Source organism: Balaenoptera ricei, chromosome 1 (genome assembly GCF_028023285.1).
Source record: "Balaenoptera ricei isolate mBalRic1 chromosome 1, mBalRic1.hap2, whole genome shotgun sequence".
Lineage (NCBI taxonomy): Eukaryota > Metazoa > Chordata > Mammalia > Artiodactyla > Balaenopteridae > Balaenoptera > Balaenoptera ricei.
The window spans coordinates 46,069,719-46,091,384 of NC_082639.1; the positions used below are offsets into that span (position 1 = coordinate 46,069,719).

Below are 21,666 nucleotides of genomic sequence, written 5' to 3' on the forward strand. Positions count from 1 at the left end.
ATGAGAAGTATCTTGCACAAGGTCACATACCTACTAAATGGCCCAGGCAGTCTGACACCAGAGTCTCTAGTCTGGGTCACTATGATGTAAGTCATTATTTTAAATTAAGTGAAGTACCTTGACTTTTTTCCCCAAAGTTCACAGTAACATCATAAAAATCTTTATTTTCCCATTTTCCACATTATAGAAAACTTTAAAAAATCCTCTTCCTAACCCTAAAACAAAGCCGTGTGTGCCCTTGATGCGTAACAATTCTAAAATGCATTCTGGCGTCTCGGTGTAGAAATGGACAGTGGGAACTCTGTGAAGAGGCCTGGCGCTCAAGTAGTTAAGGAAATGACAATTTCGAGATTTCCGCAAAGCTCCTTTATTGATAGCCCAGCAGGTGTTTCTTCCATTAAAACACCAAATATTAATGGAGCCCTTGATTTACATTCTAGACTTGATTTACACGACGGTTTTGTTATGCACCAGCCTTTGTCCTCAAGTATTATTTCTGCTAAACATTTCTCAGCCAGTTGCTTCTCCATCTCCCCAAGGAATGAGCAATGATAATACAGCCTGTACCTGTTATTTTGCCAGCAACCCCATTTCATCAATTTATGGCAAGAGGTAACATTGGCAAGTTCAGAAAGGAGAGAGGAAGGTACACGGTTTGAAAATGTCTGTCTTTCCTCTAAGGAGATGGAACCATTCTGCAGGCGTTACTTAATTCTTGCTCGTGGCACTCCCCAGGAAGGTTGTGAAGCAACATATCAAAAAAACAAAACCCAGGTCTCGGGATAATGTTAACAGCAGAACATGAGCTCCCAATGGGGGTATTTCCTAAGTCATCCCATGTAAGGGAAGCATTTCCTGAGAGCACACTAAGGGTTAAGCTTTTCATATAAGTCAGCTCAGCCAACCCTTAGACAACCCAGGGAGGTAGGTACCATTATCATGAGCTCATCTTACAGATGAAGAATCTGAGATACACAGATGCACAAAAGACAAGTTATTTGTCTAAGATCACATCCCTGCTAAGTGGTGGATTTAGGACTGTCTATTCAAGGTTCTGATCTTTCCACCAAATTATACTGCCCCTGGCTACAGGACACTGGCTAAGTAATCAGGAGACCTGGGTTTCAGTTCAGCTTGACCTTGAGCAAATCACTGTGCTCCTTGTATGTGTCTCCCTTGGAAAATAGAGCATGGGTCCCTGTTTCAAACCTACAGCACTTATGTAGCTCAAAGGCTGACTCAGCCAGACATCACTCCCTGCAACAAGATGGACCCAAGGTAGCCTAACTTAGGGGACGTAGCACCTGGCCTGCAATCAGGCGGTTTGCCAGTAAGATGGGTTGTGGCAGGTTAATTCCCACTGCAGGCCTGTCTCCCATCTGTGAAACGAGGGCTGGACAGGCACGCTCCAAGTTCTCCCATTCTAAAGGTCCATGATTCTACATCACCCTCAAATCGTTCTGTGTCATACACATTTATGAGCGTTTTAAATTAATTGGTTCTCTATTCCCTGAGTCTGATTTTTTTTAATGAGGCAAATGCATATTTATTTATTTATTTTTGGTCGCACCCTGCAGCATGTGGGATCTTAGGTCCCCGGGGGATTGAACCCGTGCCCCCCTGCAGTGGAAGGGTGGAGTCTTAAACCACTGGACCACCAGGGAAGTCTGCATCTGATTTTTAAAAGTGCTTATTCTTACATTAGGCTACCCTTCCATAAATAAGTAGGCTTATGGAGCACAAATTTAAAATTAAAAATATATATTTAAAGCACTCATTTGCATGAATTCTAATTTCTCTACTTCAGGCTAACTTGATCAGACAGACATAAATAATCTTTTACTTATCAGAATCATTTTGCCCAGGCAGAGGCCATGCGGTATAGTGGGACAGGCACAGGTTTTGGTCAGTACTCAGATTCTAGCTCTGATACGTAATAGATGTGCATCCTTGATTAAGTTGCTTAAATGGAGTTTCAGGTTTCCTCATCTGTAAAATGAGGATTTTACAGCACCTACCTTGCACAGTTTTAAGGTCTGAACACAGCACATAAAAGGGTCTCACAGCACAGTGGCACATGCAGGCCCTCAACAAATGAATGACCAGACCACTGAAAGCAGAGAGCTCACATCAATCTGACAACGCACAACCAAAATGACTCAAATACTCAACCTTGCAATGTAGCCTCAGAAGGCACTCCATCGACTTTACGAATTAGAATCATCTGGGGAGTTTTAAAACTGCCGATGCCTAGGCCACACCCCAGAACAGAACCTCGGGGTGGGACGCAGGGGATTCCACTGTGCAGCCAAGGGTAAGATTCCTGCCTTACAATCCAGTCTTTCTGGGTTTGCTCTCAGAATCCCTGTCTCCTGGCCTGAATGCTGGCCCAGAGCCCAGCGGCAGGCCTGGGAGTCATTAGGAAACCTGATGGTGTGTGCTGGGGGTGAGGTTACTCTGGCAGGAACAGTGGTCACAAGCTGCTGGGAAGCTGTTTGGCAGGTAGAACAACAGGCCGAGACAAGAACTTCAGTGCACTAGGAATCAACCTAGGACCCCAGCCTCAGGGAGCTGACCATCAACAAGAGGCTGGCCCCCATACAGTGAGCTGTGCCCGCAAAGCGAAAAAGAAGGGCGTCGGTGCTGAGCAGGCGAGCATAGGGGGAGCCAAAGACAGAACCACTGCCAGGAGCTGCCGAGCATGTTTCAGGAGGGGGTGGCTTTGAGCCTGGCCCTGAGAGATTCTTGTTAGGTTTGGACAAGCCATGACCCTGGGGGCCGAGGATGGAGAACCTGATTCTGCTCCTGGAAGCAGGAGCAATGAAAGCTCAAGACCGCTGCCGGTTCTCCCCAGGGCTCAGGCAGAGACCTTCTCTTAATATTCACCGCTGTCGTGAGTGGCGCTAGGATGCAACTCTGCACGCAGAACGAAGTCACCATGGCACTTGAAGCCTGCTGCCCCTCACACTTGTGGAAAGAAATGGTTTAACACACATTTTCCCAGCCACCCAATTTTCTTTTTTGAGTGGAGAAAGAGTAGAAAAAGGAAAGTTTCCAGGCAGGAAGCCACTGCACTGTTAACATGGCAGGTGTTAGCACTATTTCCAATTAACATGCAAGGCTCATCCCAATAGTTTGACTTTATTCAATCAATATAACATGATCTCAGTGCTAAGCCACCTCAAGAGGAAGGGCCAGGTCTCTGGAGGTGGTTTGGGGGCCCTTAGCTAACTGTATTAACCTTCTGGGTAGCTTAGACGATGGAGGATCAGAGGAACAGATCAGATCTGATCTGCCTGTCATGAACCTCTCGGGGAACCAGCCAGTCACAGCTGTAAGGACCTTACAGATCTAGTTCCATTTTCTCACATCACAGATGGGGAAACTGAGGCCCCAGCAGGGGAGGGGTCGTGTCCAAGTCACCAATGAGTCAGTGGCAGTCAGGTGTCCTGATTCTTCTCCCCAGACCATCAGGCCAACTTCTCAGTGGAGGAAGACAGGCGGGCGGCCTCTCTGGACCGAATGCAGCAAGAGGGCCGTGGTTGGACTGCTGGAGCTGGAAGGGCCTCGGCCACTGGGGAGGCCCCATCCTACACATGGGAAACTCCTCTGAGAGGAGGGAAGTGACTCTCCTGAGGGCCAAGATGACAACTTGGCTCCTTCTAGCCACTACCTCCGAATAGAATATGAAAGGAATGATATGTGGCAGCAGGGCCAGCCAGACAAAGGGATCAAGATAATGACTTTAAATACAAATAGTCCGAACAGATGACTGGATAACAATTGGTTTTCCTAACATGGTCTCACCTTCCATGAGCTGCCCTCTTTCTGGGGAGACCAGCTCTGGAAAGCAGTATAAGAAAGGCAGAGTTAGAATGAACACCGAGACTGTGAGATGCAGTGAGAGGGGTCCGGGGGCATTTAGACAACCTGCACTTGGCTCAGTAATTCCAGGACTCCCTCTCTGGTGAGGAAGACCACCTCTCTGGTGTTCTGGCACCAAACCTCAAACTGTGCAGGGTCGTCCAGGGCCCTCTTGCCCGCGATGATCACAAAGGGGTAGCCGAACTTGTTGGCGTCTTTCAGTCTGTTTCCAATGGTCAGATGGGTCCTGTCATCCAGCAGGACCTCCCCTTGGAGCTGCGGCACCGCCTCTGTGATGTGGTCATACAGGTGCCCTGTGAGCTCTGCGGCCGCCTCCTCCTTACTGCCCTTCTTGGGGGAAATGAGGCAGACTTGGTAAGGGGCCAGGAGGCTGGGCCAGCGGATGCAGTCTTCTGTAGCGAGAGCTTCAATGACAGCGGCCAAGATCCGTGTCACACCCAAGCCATAGCACCCCATTTCAGCCAGGGATGGCTTGCCGTGGACATTGGTGAACTGGGCACTGAAAATGGAGGAGTACTTGGTGCCCAGGTAAAACGTGTGCCCGACCTCGATGCCTTTGGTTTTGGTCAGTGGCCCCTGGCAAGCAGGGCAGTTTGTCTGTGACAAGTCCAGAGTCTCCATGTTGGCCGAAAAGCCGCAGCTGGGACAGACTGCAAGCCGGTCCTCTCCGACGTCCACCGGCAGCTGGAACTCGTGAGACATCGTGCCCCCGATGCTGCCCACGTCTGCCTGGACCTTGACGCACTGCAGCCCCAGCCTGTCAAACAGGCTGCTGTAGGCATCACACACCAGGCTGTAGGTCTGCCGGGCGGCCTCAGGGGAGGAGTCGAAGGTGTACATGTCCTTCATGTAGAACTCTCGGCCTCGGAGAAGACCAAAGCGGGGCCTGGGCTCATCCCGAAACTTCCTCGTCACCTGGTACAGCAGGAGCGGGAGCTGCTTGTAGGACAGTGTCTGCTGGGAGGCAATCAGGGCTGTAATGGCTTCCTCGTGAGTTGGTCCTAAGCAGTACTCCTTGCCGTGTCTGTCTCTAAGTTTTAGCAGCTCCTTGCCCATCGAGTCCCACCGGCTGGTGGCTCGCCAGAGCTCTGCTGGGCTGAGGCTGGGCATGTTGACCTTCTGTCCCCCGATGGCCTGCATCTCCTGGTCTATCACCCGCACAAGCTTCTCCATGGCACGGACAGTATAAGGCAGGAGGTGGTAACAGCCAGAGCTTGCCGGGTGAATCAGGCCCACCTGCAGCATCAGCCGCTGGCTCTTACAGGTCAGCTCGCCAGATCTGCCCTCTAGAGAGAGCACCTGGTCTTCCCGAAGGTTCTGGGGCTGGAACATGCGGGACAGCACCAAGCGCTTCCCTCTCCCTGGGGCATGGTGGTGAAACCTGTGAGGAACGTACCCCGAGAGCTGGGGACTGCAGGTGGCCCAGGCAGGCAGCGCTCTGCATCTTGTCAGCAGCCCTTCCATCACACCCCGGCGTAAGGAGGCACTTGCGCCTGAAGAAAAACGAGCCGAGCGGAAATAGGTGTTAACTGTGATCCAGCACCCTGCACTAGTCAGCGCAGGCTGGTCTCCAACAAACTTCTACAACCACCACCGATCTTGCGGATGCAAGTCCTTTCTTTTCTAATATCCTAGCAGATCAAAGTACTACTGTACTTCTCTCACCATTTACTGCTGTTTTAAAAAAAAAAATCAATATTTTCCCATTTATGGGACTTCCCTGGTGGCGCAGTGGTTAAGAATCTGCCTGCCAATACAGGGGACACAGGTTCGAGCCCTGGTCTGGGGAGATCCCACATGCCGCAGAGCAACTAAGCCTGTGCGCCACAACTACTGAGCCTGCGCTCTAGAGCCTGTGCGCCACAACTACTGAGCCTGCGCTCTAGAGCCCACGAGCCACAACTACTGAAGCCCATGCGCTCTAGGGCCTGTGTGCCGCAACTACTGAGCCCACGTGTTGCAACTACTGAAGCCCGTGCGCCTAGAGCCCATCCTCCACAACAAGAGAAGCCACCGCAATGAGAAGCCAGTGCACCACAATGAATACTAGCCCCCGCTCGCCACAACTAGAGAAAGCCCACATGCAGCAACGAAGATCCAATGCAGCCAAAAATTAAAAAAAAAAATTAAATTAAAAAAATATATATATATATTTTCCCATTTATAAAAATACAACAGCATACTGTGGAGACACCAATGCGTGGTGACAGCATTGGCTCTGGAATCAGGCAGCTTGGATCCCAGTCCGGCTTCCCAATAACTGCACACTGTGTAGCTTGGGACATGACTCAACTCCTCTGTGCTCAGTTTCTTCATCTGTAAAATGAAGGGACCCACCATATAGGTTTATTGTGGGAATTTAGAGAAGAGTTATAAGAAGTTATTAAAACAGTATCTGGTATAGTCTATGAACTGAATGTAAGTTTGCTAAGAAAAACAGAAACAAAAAAGAAAGGAAATCAACTATAATCAGCCCAGAGACAACCGCTACTGACGATCCCTTGTCTCTTTTGCGAGCCCTGTCTTTGCCCACAAGCCCCCGCCCCACCCATGCCTTCAACGTCCTTAATGTCTCTTCCCCCCTCACAGCACACAGTCCCTGGTCAGGCCACATGGTCATGGCTCCAAGTCAACATCTCCATTCTGTACATTGTGCCTCTTAAGCTTCACATCTACCCATCCCACTGCCTCCTAGAGAACACACTGCATGAGTACTTCACACTCAGCACCCCACAGGGAGCTCAGCATCTTCCCCCTAAGCCTGCTCCCCGTCCAGCGCTGCCTGTCACTCTGAATGGTAGTGCAAGCCACCCGTTGTCCAAAACAGAAACGCAGGTTCATCCACTCTGAGCTCCCTCTGTGCCCCACCTTCACCAACCCCTCTGGCCCTGTGATTCCTACTGCTTCACTTGCTTTTGATTCTGTGCCTTCTCTCCACCTCCACAGCCTCCACCCAGCTCCAGGCCACCATCATCTCTCACCTGGGCTACTGCAACAGACTCTTCACTTGGGCTCCCAGCTTCCAGGCCCACCCTCCTCCAATCCATTCTCCACTCTGTAGCCACAGGGGATACTTCCAAAACACATACAGCAACAGCTTTTCTTGCTTAAAATCCTCCAACAGCTTCCTGCTACCCTTAGAATCAGGTCTAAGCTTCTGACCTTCACAGTGCACATGGCCCCATGTGAGCTAGCTGCTGGTCCCCTCTGGCCTCCTCTCACCAGTGCCCTCTCTGTGCTCCAGCTTCAGCAGACTCATTATTAAAACACAGTTCATTTTGTGTAGAATGCTCCTCCCCCCTTTGCATACCAACTTCTACTCATCCTCCAGGCCTTAGGAGTGCCACCCTGTCTTCTAGGATGCCTTCCTTGACCCACTCCCCATACCCCAAAGGCCAGATTCTCCTGCAGCAGCCCCTGATCCCCTACCAAACACCAATCACTCTTTGGAGTTACTGCTCCTTCCGCTGCCGGTCTTCCCCCAGGCAGTCAGCTCTGTGGAGGAAAGGACCAGATCTGACTCGCTCACCACTCAGCACAGAGCAGGGGCTTACTAGACAAGTGTCTAATGAATGAGCACGGAGGTTTCTGTATGATTTTACAAAATATTCACACATTCCTAAGGGCAGTACAACATTTCATTGACTAGATCAAAAACGATTCTCCAGAGAGTTGTTAATTTTCTCTGTTGTATGTAATCTACAACAGAAGGCTTTCTTTTCTTTTGTTATATATTTGGGAGAGATCTTCAGGAATGGAATTACTGAGTCAAAGGGTATAAACTCTTTCAAGGTTCTTGATTTATGTTGCCAAATTTAGTGAGCACCCCTGATCTTCAGCAAATCCCATGGGACAAAGCTCTTCTGCAGTATGCTGAGAACAGGTTACTAATTCCCCTCAGCTCTGGGAAGCTCAAATCCCCCCAGGTGGTTCCCTCCAGCTTTCAGCAGCCTCAATCCTCCAGCTGGTCTCCTCCAACCTCAAGCAGCTTCATCCATTTCCCCTGGGCACTGTACAAATGTTATCATTTCCTATGTGGCCTATGACCTGAAAACGGCTGGGAGGCACGGCCACAGAGCCCTAGTGACTGCGTGGAAAAGTGCAGGCCTGGAGGCAGGGCACACGTGGTTGACACCTGGAGCCATCACTTAAGGTCCCACCTCAGGCCCGTGGCCCAAGCCAGAAACTCCTTCACCCCTGACTCCTCCTCAAGCAACTGACTCTGTCTCCAAGATTTCTCTCAAGTCCACCCCCTCCTTTCTTTCCCTTACTTTCTCAGCTTGGGTTGAGAAGGCCCTCAGTACAGCTTGCTACATTACGGTAGCCCAGTGGTTCTTAAATTTAAGCAAGCATCAGAATCACCTGGAGGGCTTGTTAAAACACTGATGGTGGGGCCTCATCCCCTGAGTTTCTGATTCAGTTAAGTCTGGGGTGTGGGCAGAGAACCTGTATTTCTAACAACTTCCCAGTCACAACGACCCGAGGCAGACAAGGAAGGAAGTCCTGCAATTTCACAACGGAGGAAACAGACTAGGAGACGAGTATTATTCAAAAGTTTGTGATGGTGACCCCGCCCCAATCCAAGGACGAGATGCACGTGGGAAAACGGACACCACGGTCCTCGGTCTCCGCGCGCAGAACCGAGCCCTCTCTTCATTCCGCAGCCCCTCCCTCAGCCCGTCCCTCAGCCCTCAGCCCCCAGCCCTCACTGTCACCCACGATCACCAACCGTAGTCCAAGCGAACTCCGGCCCCTCAGGGGCCGCCGCGCCGAGCCCCCGCGCCTGCGCCAGGGGCGTGTCTGCACCAAGCCCCGCCTCCTGTCCTTCCCACCAATCACAAAGCCGCGCTCACGGGGACTGGCCCCACCCCACTCTAGACGCCAGTGAATTGCTTGCCGGAAACTTAGGCAAGGAGAGAGAATGGCCTCATAGGTTGGCCTACGCAGCAATAAGTAAATCACCGTCCCGGAAGTGACCTCTAGGATTGAGGGAGGTGTAACTCTATGATCAAGGCCGCGGGCCTAGGTTTTGAGTCTGGTGTTCCCGCCCACTGCCAGGGCCCGCCCCACTCTCTGAATAGGAGAACTGCCGGCTATAGTGTAACCATGACAACAGTAGACCATGCGGTTTCGAATCTACCCTATGATTTTACAGGCTATCAATTTAAATAAATTAAAATTTTTTAAACAATTGGAATAAGACACCTTTATTTAATCTTTAAGACATTAAATCAAACTTTCACAAAATATTTTTTGAGCAGCTACCACGTACCAACCGCTTGTAGAAGCTGGGAATAGTGAACAAAATAGACAAAGTTCCCGGCATTCAGTATACCTTACATTCTAGTCAATAATCCAATACAATGAAATTTAAGGGAAGGCCAAAGAACTCAGGATAAGTGGTATTTTAATGCAATTAAATTTTTTAAAAAATACAAAAACTGACATCATGAACAAGTTATCAAAATTTTATATAACGACAGGATCCGTTAGTCAGATGGTGTTAAATGCTATGGAGAAAAATTAATTAGGGAAGGGAAAGGGTTGGAGGTCGAGTGGTTGCCATTTAAAATAGAAGGATCAGGGAAAGCCTGGTGGAGAAGGTGACATTTTAGCAAAGACCTGAAGGAGCTGAGAGAACCTTGCAGATATCTGGGGGAAGTATGTTTCAGACACAGGGAAGAAATGCAAATGTCCTGAGTGAGAGCTGCATATCATATAACTCTACCTAACTGATAACAGCTATAGTTTATGCAGCACCTAAAATCTACCAGACCCAGTGCAAGACACTGGTGATTCTGCTATTGGCCCCAAGAAGCTCTCAGCCTGTCAGGATCTGCCAGGAAAAACACTGTGTCATCAGTGGTGTAATGGGGGCTGAGAACAGTCTTGTGGGAGCACGGGGAAGGAGGGCTTCCCTGAGGAGGTGAGCTTCAAGCTGAGCCTGAAGGATGAGTGGGGTTTAGCAGCACAAGAATGGCAGTGGGAGTGGAGTGAAATGTCCAGGACAACTCACAGGCACAGAATCAGGAAATAATGAGCTGGTGTGAGGGAAACATGGGGTGTGGTAGGGTTTACAACTTTATTTCCCACAGCTCCCAACACAGTGCCTGATACACAAACCAAACCAGTGGTTCTCAACTTTGACTGAACTGGTAATCACCCTGTGCCCCCAGTCCCAGCCCCACGATGCTGGTACTTTATAGTCCCCAGTGATCCTAACATGAAGCCTGGGCTACATCTGCTGACCTAGAGGAAGGGCATCAGACAACCCGGTGCCAGGTGGGGGGATGGTAGACATATGTCATCATCCCAGTCTTACAGCTGAGGAAAATACAGCTTGGTGAGTTCCACAACTGGCATCTGCTTACCAGCTAGAAGGCCAGGCAGACCTGGGCTGGACCTGAGCTCTTTTGCTCTAAGAGCATCACAGCCTCTGCAGCCCAGCACTGTGCTCGGGGCTTTCCCAAGGAATGCAGTCCCAAAGGTTTTACTGGGGCAACAGTCCCCATGCTTCTCTGGGGGCAGAAGTTGAATAATCTCCAGTATATTTCAGGATCCAAAGTAGCCTTATATTTCTTCCTGCTGCTCGTGTACTTTATTACATCCTTTCCAATCCTGGAAAAGCCAGGCATCCATCCTCTGCACCCTGAGGTGTTAATTATTTCTCAATTAGCAGTTACCGGCTGTAGAGCATAGTGGTGTGGAGAGGCCTAATGACTCACCGTGTTTAAACATCCCCACATCTTCAGAGCACTTTACCAATGGTAACTAATTAATGCTCATGACCCTCTTGGGAGGCAGGCCAGAACTGCTGCCTTTCACCGGGAGTTTACAGGAGGCTCTGCAGCCGGGAGCTGCAGGGTCCACTCCAGCCAGCCCTGGTCAGAGTAGATTTGCTCCCCATTGAGAAAGTCCAGGGTGGTGGAGACCAGAATATAGCCCTTTCTCTGCTAGCAACTTCCTGGGTGACGTTTCAATCAATTAATTGATCAGTCATTAACTGGGTGCCTTGATTTAAAGAGTCCATTCATGGTTAAAACCTCACAAGTTCCCTAAAACAGAAAAAAAGAAAAAGAAAAATTCATTCATTCATTCATTGTCATCTACAACAAAGCAAAAGCAAAGGACCGCACACTTGCCTTGGTGCCCCACAGCCCTGGGGACTCACCATGCTGTTAGTGGTTTCCACCGGCTGCTGGCCAGACTGGGAGTCCCCTGGGGGCAGACACAGCCCTGAGCACAGGGCCTGGCCCAGTCAGGGCTCAGCAAAAGGTTTTGCTTTTTTCTTGTTTTAATATATCAATCAGGGCTTCCCTGGTGGCGCAGTGGTTGAGAATCTGCCTGCTAATGCAGGGGACACGGGTTCGAGCCCTGGTCTGGGAAGATCCCACATGCCACGGAGCGGCTGGGCCCAGGAGCCACAACTACTGAGCCTGCGCGTCTGGAGCCTGTGCCCCGCAACGGGAGGGGCCGCGATAGTGAAAGGCCCGCGCACCGCGATGAAGAGCGGTCCCCGCACCGCGATGAAGAGTGGCCCCCACTTGCCGCAACTAGAGAAAGCCCTCGCATGAACCGAAGACCCAGCACAGCCAAAAATAAATAAATAAATAAAATCCTGCCTTGCCCTAACCTTCCATGAAAAAAAAAAAAAAAAAAAAAAAAATATATCAATCAATAAATGAATGGATGGTTTGTCTCTCTCTCAGATCGGAGCTCCTCCAAGGACAGGTTGAGTCGTCCCTGCATACCAAACCCATGGCCTGTCGCAGAGAGGCTCCAAGTGTGTGCTGAATGAACAACAAAGGCTGAGTTCACAGTGAACTCCCTGACCTCAGCTTGCTCATAACCTCCCGAAGAGGCTGTCTCTCAAAGTGGTGGTCACAGCAGCCTGTGGTAAGACGTTATGAAGAGGGGAGAGCAAGATGCTGAGGGAGCAGCGTTGCAAGGAGGGGGTGGGGTGGATCAGGGAGGGCTTCTCAGAGGAGGGGGCGTGAAATTGGACCTTAAATGATAACTAGGAACTTTCCAGGCTACAAAGAATAGGAAGACATTCTAGTCAGAGGGACAGTAAGTAAGGAAAAAGGCTTCAAGATAGTTCTGGCTGGAGCACAGAGCACACCCAGGCATCAGGGAAGCACAACTGGAAAGGCAGTGGGCACCACTGTGCCAGGGCCTGCTGGACCAGACTGCCAGTTTCTCATCTTTGAGGCCAGTGAAATTTTTCTGTGAAGAATGATACTTCTCCTGCCCCACCCCCGCCAACATACACACATCTGTTTTGAGGTTTAACCCAAATCACCTCCTCTTCTGAGAAAAATCCCTGGGCATTTTGCATTCCACTCTACAGCATATATTTGTTATATTTGGAAAACAAGTGTAATTGTCACTCCAGGAAGACGGTTGCCTCCTCTGACGAGGGCGCTGGCCAGTGTGAGAGGCAGTTCTGTGGGCAATGGAAGGGTTTTACACCAGGGAAGGGCGTGGTCAGTTGTGTTTCTTTGCCTGAGTGAGGCGTGAACTGAGACTGGAGGAAGAGGATGGGGAGAGAGGCTGGATGGGAAACTCCCGTAACAGCCCAGACTGGGGCAGTGAGGGAGAGGAGGGGACAGACTCCAGAGAAGCATTGGGACAGTCCACCTGTTGGACTCCTGAGCCCACCCCGTAACCTTTTAGCCCAGCCTGGCCCAGACAGACTGGACTGGAGGTGGGAGGGTGGCCTTGCCTGGGAATCCTGCCCAGCCAGTTCCCAGCTGTACAACCTTGGGCCACTTGCTTCCTTGTTTCTTCATCAGTAACACAGAACACCACGTAAGGCTGTTGTGAAGGGCTCATGAGAGATGTAACTGAAAGCAACTGGCTCATTCTTCCAGCCCATTCCAACTCCGGGGACCCTATGGCTGTCCTCGGCCACCATAAGGAGACAGCCATCCTTCTGCTGCCGCCTCTGTTTCCTTCGGACTCCCCTCTCTGGCTACAGTGCGGGATGCCAATGCCCTTCTCTCTCCAGGGGGCCTCTTCCCCCTGGGCCCAGGATTCCCCTCGTTCATTTATTCACTGTCCTAGTCTAAGATGATTAGAGGCCAGAAGGGGGCTGGGGAGGGGGGCCTCTTTTTTTAAATCAAGATTCCTCAGAATTGAAGAGTGTGGCACCAAACGTCATCATCATCATCATTGTTCACATTTGTAGAGTCCTTGCTATATGCCATGGACTGTATTAAACACCTTACACCCATGTCTGATTAAGTCCTTACAATAAAACCCCATGCAGTACAAATATCACTGTTATGTCCCTTTTACAGATAAGGCAACCAAGGCTTGGAAAGGTTGGTTAGCTTGTGCATGGTCAAGACAACTAGTAACTGGGAGAGAAAGGATTCATCTCCAGGTCTGTTTGATGCACAGCCTGATCTCCCCACTCAGAGCCTCCAATGTTATTTGTATCAAACATACATCCAAAGTTGTGGGAGCAGTCACCCAAACAGACTCTTTCTGTCTGGCTGGGTCCCCTCTGCTGGAGGCCCACTCTTTGGCGACCACCACAATGGCATCCTCTTGAGGAACCCTCCCTTGAAGTCCCCTCTGGCAGGACCTCCCCCTCTCTTGAGACCCCTCAACATTTTGTCTGAGTCTCTCCTCTGGCCCATTCTCTCTCTCAGGTGTGTCACATGAGTGTGTACATGCGGTGGGGCAAACAGACCTGAGTGCAAATCCTCACTTTGTCACCCACTTACCGTGTGCCTGTGGGTGAGATACTCAGCTTCCCTGAGGCTCAGATGCCTCATCCTGAAGATAGTAGTGACATCTGCCCCATGGAGTTGTGGTGAAGATACAAGGAGTTAGCCCAGGTACAGGGCTTAGCACAGTACCTGGCACATAGTCAGGGTTCAATAATGTTTGCTGTTATTACAATGATTATTATTATTATTATTTTAAAAATAAATTTATTTATTTTATTTTTGGCTGTGTTGGGTCTTCGTTGCTGTGCGCGGGCTTTCTCTAGTTGCGGCGAGCGGGGGCTACTCTTTAGTTGCGGTGCGCGGGCTTCTCATTGTGGTGGCTTCTCTTGTTGTGGAGCACGGGCTCTAGGCGCACGGGCTTCAGTAGTTGTGGCACGCGGGCTCAGTAGTTGTGGTGCACGGGCTTAGCTCCTCGGCGGCATGTGGGATCTTCCTGGACCAGGGCTCAAACCCGTGTCCCCTGCATTGGCAGGCGGATTCTTAACCACTGTGCCACTAGGGAAGTCCTTATTACAATTATTTTTAATGGTGAAAGTGCCCTGGCTGGCACAATGCCAGGCACACAGCTGGGCATGTAGCACATGCAAAACATTTATCTTCTCACCCCCATAGACTGCGAGCTCCCAGAGGGGAGGGCCCATGTCCTGTTCATCTCTAGCCCTGCCATAGTAAATCTGTTTACTATGTAGAAAGGTTTTGTACATAGTAAATCTCAGTACATGTTTGCTGAATTAATGTCTTTCTAAATAATTCCCTCAATTCATAAGAAAGGCTTGCTAAAAATGCAATGAAACAAAACTCTCAGCAACAGTTAATCTGTCAACCAACAGCTCCCTTTTGAGCCCCTGCTTTGGGTTAGTGCTGCAGAGCACTGGCATAGCCAGAAGAAGTCTGGGGCACAATGTAGATGCCCCAGGACAGAGGGAATAATCACGTCTGTGAGTTCTGAGTGTGACTCCAGCAGTTTACCTGGTCACCCTCATCTGGAAGGATGATGGGAATTGAGTTCTTTCCAACAAGGCTTTGCCTTTTCTCTTTGGTGCAGAGTTGAGTTAGGTGTGAGTGGACCAGGTAGAGTTGACGCCCTCCAAGGCTGGTGGCTTAGAGACAAGAAGGCAGCATCTGGATCCAAACAGAGCTGGGTTTGCTTTCCAGAGCCAGCATTTACTGGCTGTGTGACCTGGGGCAAAGGACTTGACCTTTCTGGTCTTTGGCTGCACTACAATGGGGTCAGTAACCTCCTTGAAATACTATGAAGAGCAAATGAAAAACATTACAAAACTTTGTAAACTGAAAGCTCTGTATTAATATTAATAATAGAAATATATTCAGATCATTCTTTTGTAAGATTAAATGTGTAATGAGATGATGACTTTTAAGTAATTAAATGAGATTATGTATGTAAAGCACTTGAAGGGCACCTGGTACATAGCGCTCAATATTGGATGAACTATTGTTAATACTCCAGTACGGCCCTCCTGTCTGCTGTTCCACTACCTGACGGCTCTTCCTCACCATGTCCACATGGCTCACTCCTTCACCTCCTTCAGGTTTTTGCTCCAATGTCACGTTCGCAGCCAGGACTTCCTGACACCCTGATTTTCACCACAATCCCCATCCCTGCTCCCCAGCACTCCTGATACTCTCTCTCTCCCTACTTGTTTTCTCCGTAGCATTTCTTATCATTTAACATACTAAATATCTAGGTTTTGGTTTATTGTATTACATTCCCCCTCTACCACCTGACTCCACCCCAATTAGAATGTAAGCTCCATCCAGGAGGGCAGGGATTTTTGTTTGTTTTGTTCATTGCAGGAGCCCCAGTGCCTATTCCAAGGGGCACCAAACTTTTTCTGCAAATGGCCAGACAGTAAATATTTTATGCTTTGCAGGCCATGTCATCTCTGTCACAACTACTCAACTCTGTTGTTATAACATGAAAGGAGCCATAAAAATATGTAAACAATGAGCGCAGCTGTGTTTCAAGAAAACTTTATTTACAAAAACAGGCAGTGGGCCTAATTTGGCTTGTGGGCCACAGTTTGCCAACCCCTGGCCTAAATCATTGTCTGGCACATTATAAATGCTCAATAAAGATTTGGTGAATGAATTAATTAGTGAATAAATGAATGAATGAGCACAAGACAACTGGTGCAGGGACTGGTCCTCAATAAATACTTATTCCTTCCTATTTTATACTTAATAAATACAACAAGGTAGGCCATGGTGTACTGTATTAGAGGTACAAACAAGGTGCCATGCAAGTACTGGGAGGTGGAAGAGTCCTTCTCTTGGGATGAGAGAGGACATCAAGGGTGTCTAAAGCTGGGCTCCCCTAGAAGCAGGCCCCTAGTCAAGGATTCGAGGGCAAGCAGTTTCTTTGGGAGGTGATATCAGGAAACACTGGTAGGAGAGTAGGGAAGTGAGAGAAAGAAGGGCCAGAAATGAATACAGTGTGTGATAATGAACGGGCAGTTTACTGCTATGGGCCCCTGGGTCTCAATCCCACATTCCTCCAAATTATCTTATCCCCCCACCCACCCCTGTTTATGAGGTTCAGGTATTTATCCAGTTTCCATTCCCCATTGGTTGAAGGCTGTTCCCAGGGGTGTCAGCTACCCAGTGCTTCCGGCCAGGTGGAGAGTGTCAGGAGCTTGCAGTAGGATGACATTAGTGGGTACCAGGTAGGTGAGCAGAGAGGGGGTGTGGCGGGCACCGAGGTGATACTTGAGCTGGCCTTGCAAGATAAACACACACCATCTTGTTTAAGATACTGTTTTCAGGTCTTTGATGCCCACAGCTAAGCCTAATCCTAACAGGGACAGTCACTAATAGCTGTTCCAGTAGACAGACAGACAGAGAGCATCTTCTTTCTTCCTTCCTTTCTTTCTTTCTTTCTTTGGCTGCGTTGGGTCTTCGTTGCTGCACGTGGACTTTCTCTAGTTGCAGCGAGCGGGTGCTACTCTTGGTTGAGGTGCGTGGGCTTCTCATTGCAGTGGCTTTTCTTGTTGTGGAGCACCGGCTGTAGGTGCACGGGCTTCAGTAGTTGTGGTGCTCGGGCTCAGTAGTTGTGGCTCGCAGGCTCTAGAGCTCAGACTCAGTAGTTGTGGTGCACGGGCTTAGTTGCTCCGCGGCACGTGGGATCTTCCCAGACCAGAGCTTGAACCCATGTCCCCTGCTTTGGCAGCCGGATTCTTAACCTGTGCCACCAGGGAAATCCCCAGAGAGCATCTTCTGTCCCTTGCACCCAGTGGGAAAACTTTCTGGGAAGGACTCTGATTGGCCCAACCTGGATCCCATGTCTGCATTTGCAGTCAGGGGATGGGGTATTATGATTGGCAGCCCTCTGCCACCACTCAGAGTGGGGAAGGAGTGCTTAGTAGCCCAGGAAGGAGAGGTTCTATTCCCAGCAAGGAGGGGCACTGGGCAGATGGAAGCAGTAGCTCTCCACCACAGTAGGGGTTCTTCGGCTTGTTTCTTTTACTTTGTGGATGAAAAATAAAACTCACAGAGGAGCTGCAATTTAATGAAACAATTTATATGCCAAAATAGAACAAGCCCCAGCATAGAGCTATTGACTGGTTTGGGAACATAAATATGAAAAGTGCATTCAGATTTGTTAAGTGTGCAGTTTATAGAGCAACATATGTGATAGAAGAGAAAGTAATCTAAACCCCAAATAGTTAAAAAGCCATTCGTTGATACTCTTTAGCCTGTCTGCCATTCAAGGCAGTGTGTTGGGGGGGGGGGGGACTTCCCTGGTGGTCCAGTGGTTAAGAATCCACCTTCCAATGCAGGGGACGTGGGTTCGATCCGTGGTCAGGGAACTAAGATCCCACATGCCGCGGGGCAACTAAGACTGCGTGCCGCAACTACTGAGCACGCGAGCCACAACTAGAGAGCCCGCACGCCACAACTAGAGAGAAGCCTGCGCGCCACGACGAAGAGCCTGCGCAACTAAGACCCGACGCAGCCAAAAATAAATAAATAAAATAAATATTTTTTAAAAATCAAGGCAGTGTGGGAGGAACTCAGGAAAGTTATTGAACCTCTCTGAGCCTCAGTTTCCTCATCTGTAAAATGGAGACAATGCTGATACACAGCTCCTGGGCTTGTGAAGGTTAAACGAGGTGAGGCGTGTGAAACATGGGCCACAGGGACTGGTCCACGGCAAGTTCTCAGTAAATAGTTTTGATGATGATAATGATGATTTTTTTTTTTTTTTAACCTCCCTGTGGGAATATTCACTGCTCAAATTGTTCTTCTGTGGCCATCTAGAGGCCAGCTGGAGCTTTTCCACAGCTCCACAGGAGTTTTTGCTCACCACTCTCTCCAAGAATACCCCCCTCTGCTCCTCCTCCTCATCTCCAAACTAGAGAGGTCATAGTCCAAACAGACCTGGGGGGGTAGGAAAGGTACTTCAGGTAAGTGGAACAGGGTGAGCACAGGCGGGAAGCGGGACGTGGGGGCCGGTACTACCGATGTGCAGCCTGGAGAGGCTGCCTGGGGGAGGAGCCGGGGCAGGAGCGAGCAGGTGGTGCCCCTCACCCCCTCAGCAAACCTTGCCAGTAACTTCAGCCCCGCGGCGCCAGAGCCAGAGCCGGGGAGGGTTTCTTGCTGGCAGCATGCCCATGATGCTGGGGATCTGTTTCCATCTGCTCATTTTACTGCTGAGTTGTAAAGTGCTAAATGTCATTATCCTCCCCTTCCTTAAACAAGAAAAAAAGTTAACGGCCTGAGAAAAGGAGATATTTCACTTCATTTGGCATCCAGCCACCACCATCTACACAGGGTGCTCCCTCGGGGCCTGATTAGAGACGGGAGAAGACCTGTTCTGTTCTGCTTTCAGCTGCTGGCACCCGCTCTGTGCAGGCTCCAGGGCGGGCACTGGCAGCTAGAGGCCAGGCCAGGGCTCAGCCAGGCTGCGGGTGTTCAGCCACCTTCCGAACAATTCAAACACTGTAATAGGTGCCAAAACAGAAAGTGAGAATGGGAGCCAGAGCAAAGTGACTTGATCAAGGTCACCTTGCTTATTAGGGTCTGTGTTCTATGTGACAAAGGTGAACTTGAGTCAAGACACAGAAATTACATAAAAGAAGGTTTCAGCTCAATAAAAGGACAAACTCAGAAAACTTAGACTGTTAAGAAATGGATTGATTCCATCAATAGGTAGTGAGCTGCCTGTCTGCCAGAGGCATGCAAGTGGTTTAGATACTCCTTTCAGAACACTCACTGTTGAGAGGAGTTCTGATTTAGATGGAGAGGCTGGAAGAGGTGATGATTAAGGTTCTTTTCAATACTGAGATTCTAAAAACCTATAACTGAAAAATCTTACCTGTTTTCATGATCTTTAACATGCCTAGCTCTTGCTGGCTTAACAGGAGTTTCTAGCATCTGATGTTGGCTGCTAGACTCAGAGGGAGGAATGGGCAGGCAGCACAAGGTGCGATTCATCTTCATTACTCCGATTATGGGGTCATTAAGGCTTTTACTCTGCAGTGCTCCCCTAAGGAGCTCCTGCTGCTTCAGCTGTGTGACAGAGAGTTGTCCTCCCAGCTGCCCAGTAGGCAGGGGTGTTCCATGGGACTCAAAGCTGTAATTGAATAAAGATCAAACCAGCCACAGCCACGATCCTGGGGGACTGCCAGGCCTGGCCTCAGCAGTGGCTTGCTGAAGAGGCGTGGCCAAGGACACGTCCTGAGCCCCAGGGACAGCCATCCTCTCCTCCCCACTGGGCTGGGGAAAGGCCACTAACACAGAATGAGTGTGAACAGTGTGGAGGGTGGAGTAACCAGCTCTGCCAGCTTAAACCTCCAAGAGCTTCCCATTGGTCTTCCAAAGTCCCCACTGTGGCCCACGAGGTCCTGCATGACCTGCTCTGCATGCTCTAGACTGTGAGCTCCCTGAAGGCCCGGGCAGGGTCTATTCTGTTCTGCACAGTAGCCCCAGAGCTTGACACTATGCTTGGCACTTGGCCGGTGCTTGATAAATGCTGAGTTAATGACTGGTAGGCCTGTGGTCTTCCTGGACTTAAGAGAAGTGAACTTGGCAAAGGAGGCAGCCCCAAGGGCAGAGAACACTGGCCCAAGGGGCTGGAGGTGGGGTTCGAGTTTCTATCTGTCATTGATTCATTGCTTGACCTTGGGCAAGTCCCTGCTCTCTTGCCTCAGTTTCCCTACCTGGGCCTCAGTTTCCTAGCCGCAGATTTGGGGATTTGGTCTAAAGCTGGAGAGGAGGGCTTCCCTGGTGGTGCAGTGGTTAAGAATCCGCCTGCCAATGCAGGGGACACGGGTTCGAGCCCTGGTCTGGGAAGATCCCACATGCTGCGGAGCAACTAAGCCCATGTGCCACACAACCACTGAGCCCACCTGCCACAACTACTGAAGCCCGTGTGCCACAACCACTGAAGCCCGCGTGCCTAGAGCCTGTGCTCCACAACGAGGAGCCACTGCAATGAGAAGCCCGCTCACCGCAACTAGAGAAAGCCTGCATGCAGCAACGAAGACCCAACACAGCCAAAAATAAATATAAAAAAAAATAAGTAAATAAATTAAAAAAAAAAAAAGCTGGAGAGGAGGTGGAAAGACAGCCCATGCTCTCCGGCTGAGCTCTAGCCTGCAAAGTTCCCTAGGTGGCAGACCTGGCCCCAACCTCAGCCCTTGTGGACCTGGTCATGGAATCACCGGTTTTGGACTGACGTAGCCACGTCCCTGCTGTGAGTTTACTCAGTTCAACAACCAAAACTGAGCCTGTCTTATGTGCCAAGCTCAGTGCTGGGCCATGGGGCTGAATCAGATGTGGTCCTTGCTGTAAAGAGCCAGAGTTGAATGGGGACAACAGACACGGTGACATCATTATGGTGCAAGGACAAGGGAATATAAGCAGTGCAGAGGGACACAATGCCCTGAGAGTGTGCACAAAACAGAGTGATTAATGAGAGCTGGAGGATTTGGCAAGACTTCCTGGAGGAGGCACCTTTGAGCCTAGCACTTGGGATAGAAATTACAGGAAAAAAAGCCAGTGGGGGAACAGGATGTACAAAGGCACAGAGGTAAGGCAGTTTTCGAGCAGGGAGACTAGTACACTGTGGGGAGGGAGCAGGGTAGTGACAGGTTGTGTTGGGGATCACAGGCCCAACTCTAGACTACGCATGACACATCTCCCAGGAAGGGCTGTGTCCCAGGAGACAGCACACATGGGGCAGGTCTGGTTCAAAGTCTGGTTCTTCCCATGCTTATATGTGACCTTGTTCAGTGTCTCAATGTCCTCATCTGTAATAAGGATCATGATGCCTACCCTTCAAGGCTGGTGAGAAAACTGCATGAGTTTACATGTATGAAGTGTATTGCACACAAGAGGCAGTCCCAGAAATGGGGTTTCTTTTCTCTTGTTGGCTTCTGTCAGTACCCCTGACAGAAGCTCTAGTGGGCGTTTGTTAGTCATTTATACGATTCTGTGAATGAGATTATCAGAAAGAAGCTTTATTGAAAAGGTTTGGCAGGAGGAGGAGGCAATGGAGGGAGAAATGCATGACCTTGAGGACAGGAAAAGCGAGGAAGGAAACAAACTGGGAAGCCTGGGGAAGGGACAAACCTCACCAACTTCCCAACTTTGCCAGTAAACCACCTTGAATTCAGTTTGTCTGCCTGGGGAAGCAGGAGAAGAGAGAGATGGGTTCCTGTCCTAGGGAAGGTCGCAGGTCACAGCCGTGGGTGGAGAAGGGATGGGGGAGAAGTGGACAGGGCTGTGTGTGCGGCCTGCTGTCCAGTCACCTCCTGCACTCTCCTGCAATGGAGATGAGAGGAAGGAAGGAGGGAAAGAAAGTCACCACCTGAAGTGGTGAGCCATGATGAGCCCTGAGGTGGAATTCAGGGGCCTTAGGGTGGCCTCACTGTCTGGATTTCACAGGTGCCTGGAACGACAGCATTATCCCAATGGATATCAGAGTGCCCCAGGTGACAGGTGACACATAAACCCTTAACACATAAACACTTAATACTTTAGTGTTATCGGTTTATTAGTATTTTTCCAAACCTGAAAA

The 21,666-nt window shown here is 49.8% G+C and overlaps 1 protein-coding gene across 2 annotated transcripts; it reads right to left on the reverse strand.

Moving 5' to 3' along the window:
• Positions 1-343: 343 nt before the first annotated feature.
• Positions 344-8,702, reverse strand: PARS2 (prolyl-tRNA synthetase 2, mitochondrial). 2 transcript variants are annotated; one of them, XM_059923328.1, is made up of 3 exons: positions 8,615-8,686; positions 6,069-6,201; positions 344-5,378 (listed from the first exon to the last, which is right to left on the reverse strand). In XM_059923328.1, the coding sequence occupies exons 2-3, from the start codon at positions 6,199-6,201 to the stop codon at positions 3,922-3,924; spliced, it is 1,590 nt and encodes a 529-aa protein (XP_059779311.1). In that variant the 5' UTR covers positions 8,615-8,686; the 3' UTR covers positions 344-3,921. The 2 variants fall into 2 exon arrangements, with proteins under 2 accessions (XP_059779311.1, XP_059779319.1); XM_059923336.1 differs by lacking the exon at positions 6,069-6,201 and having other exon boundaries at positions 8,615-8,702.
• Positions 8,703-21,666: the final 12,964 nt, after the last annotated feature.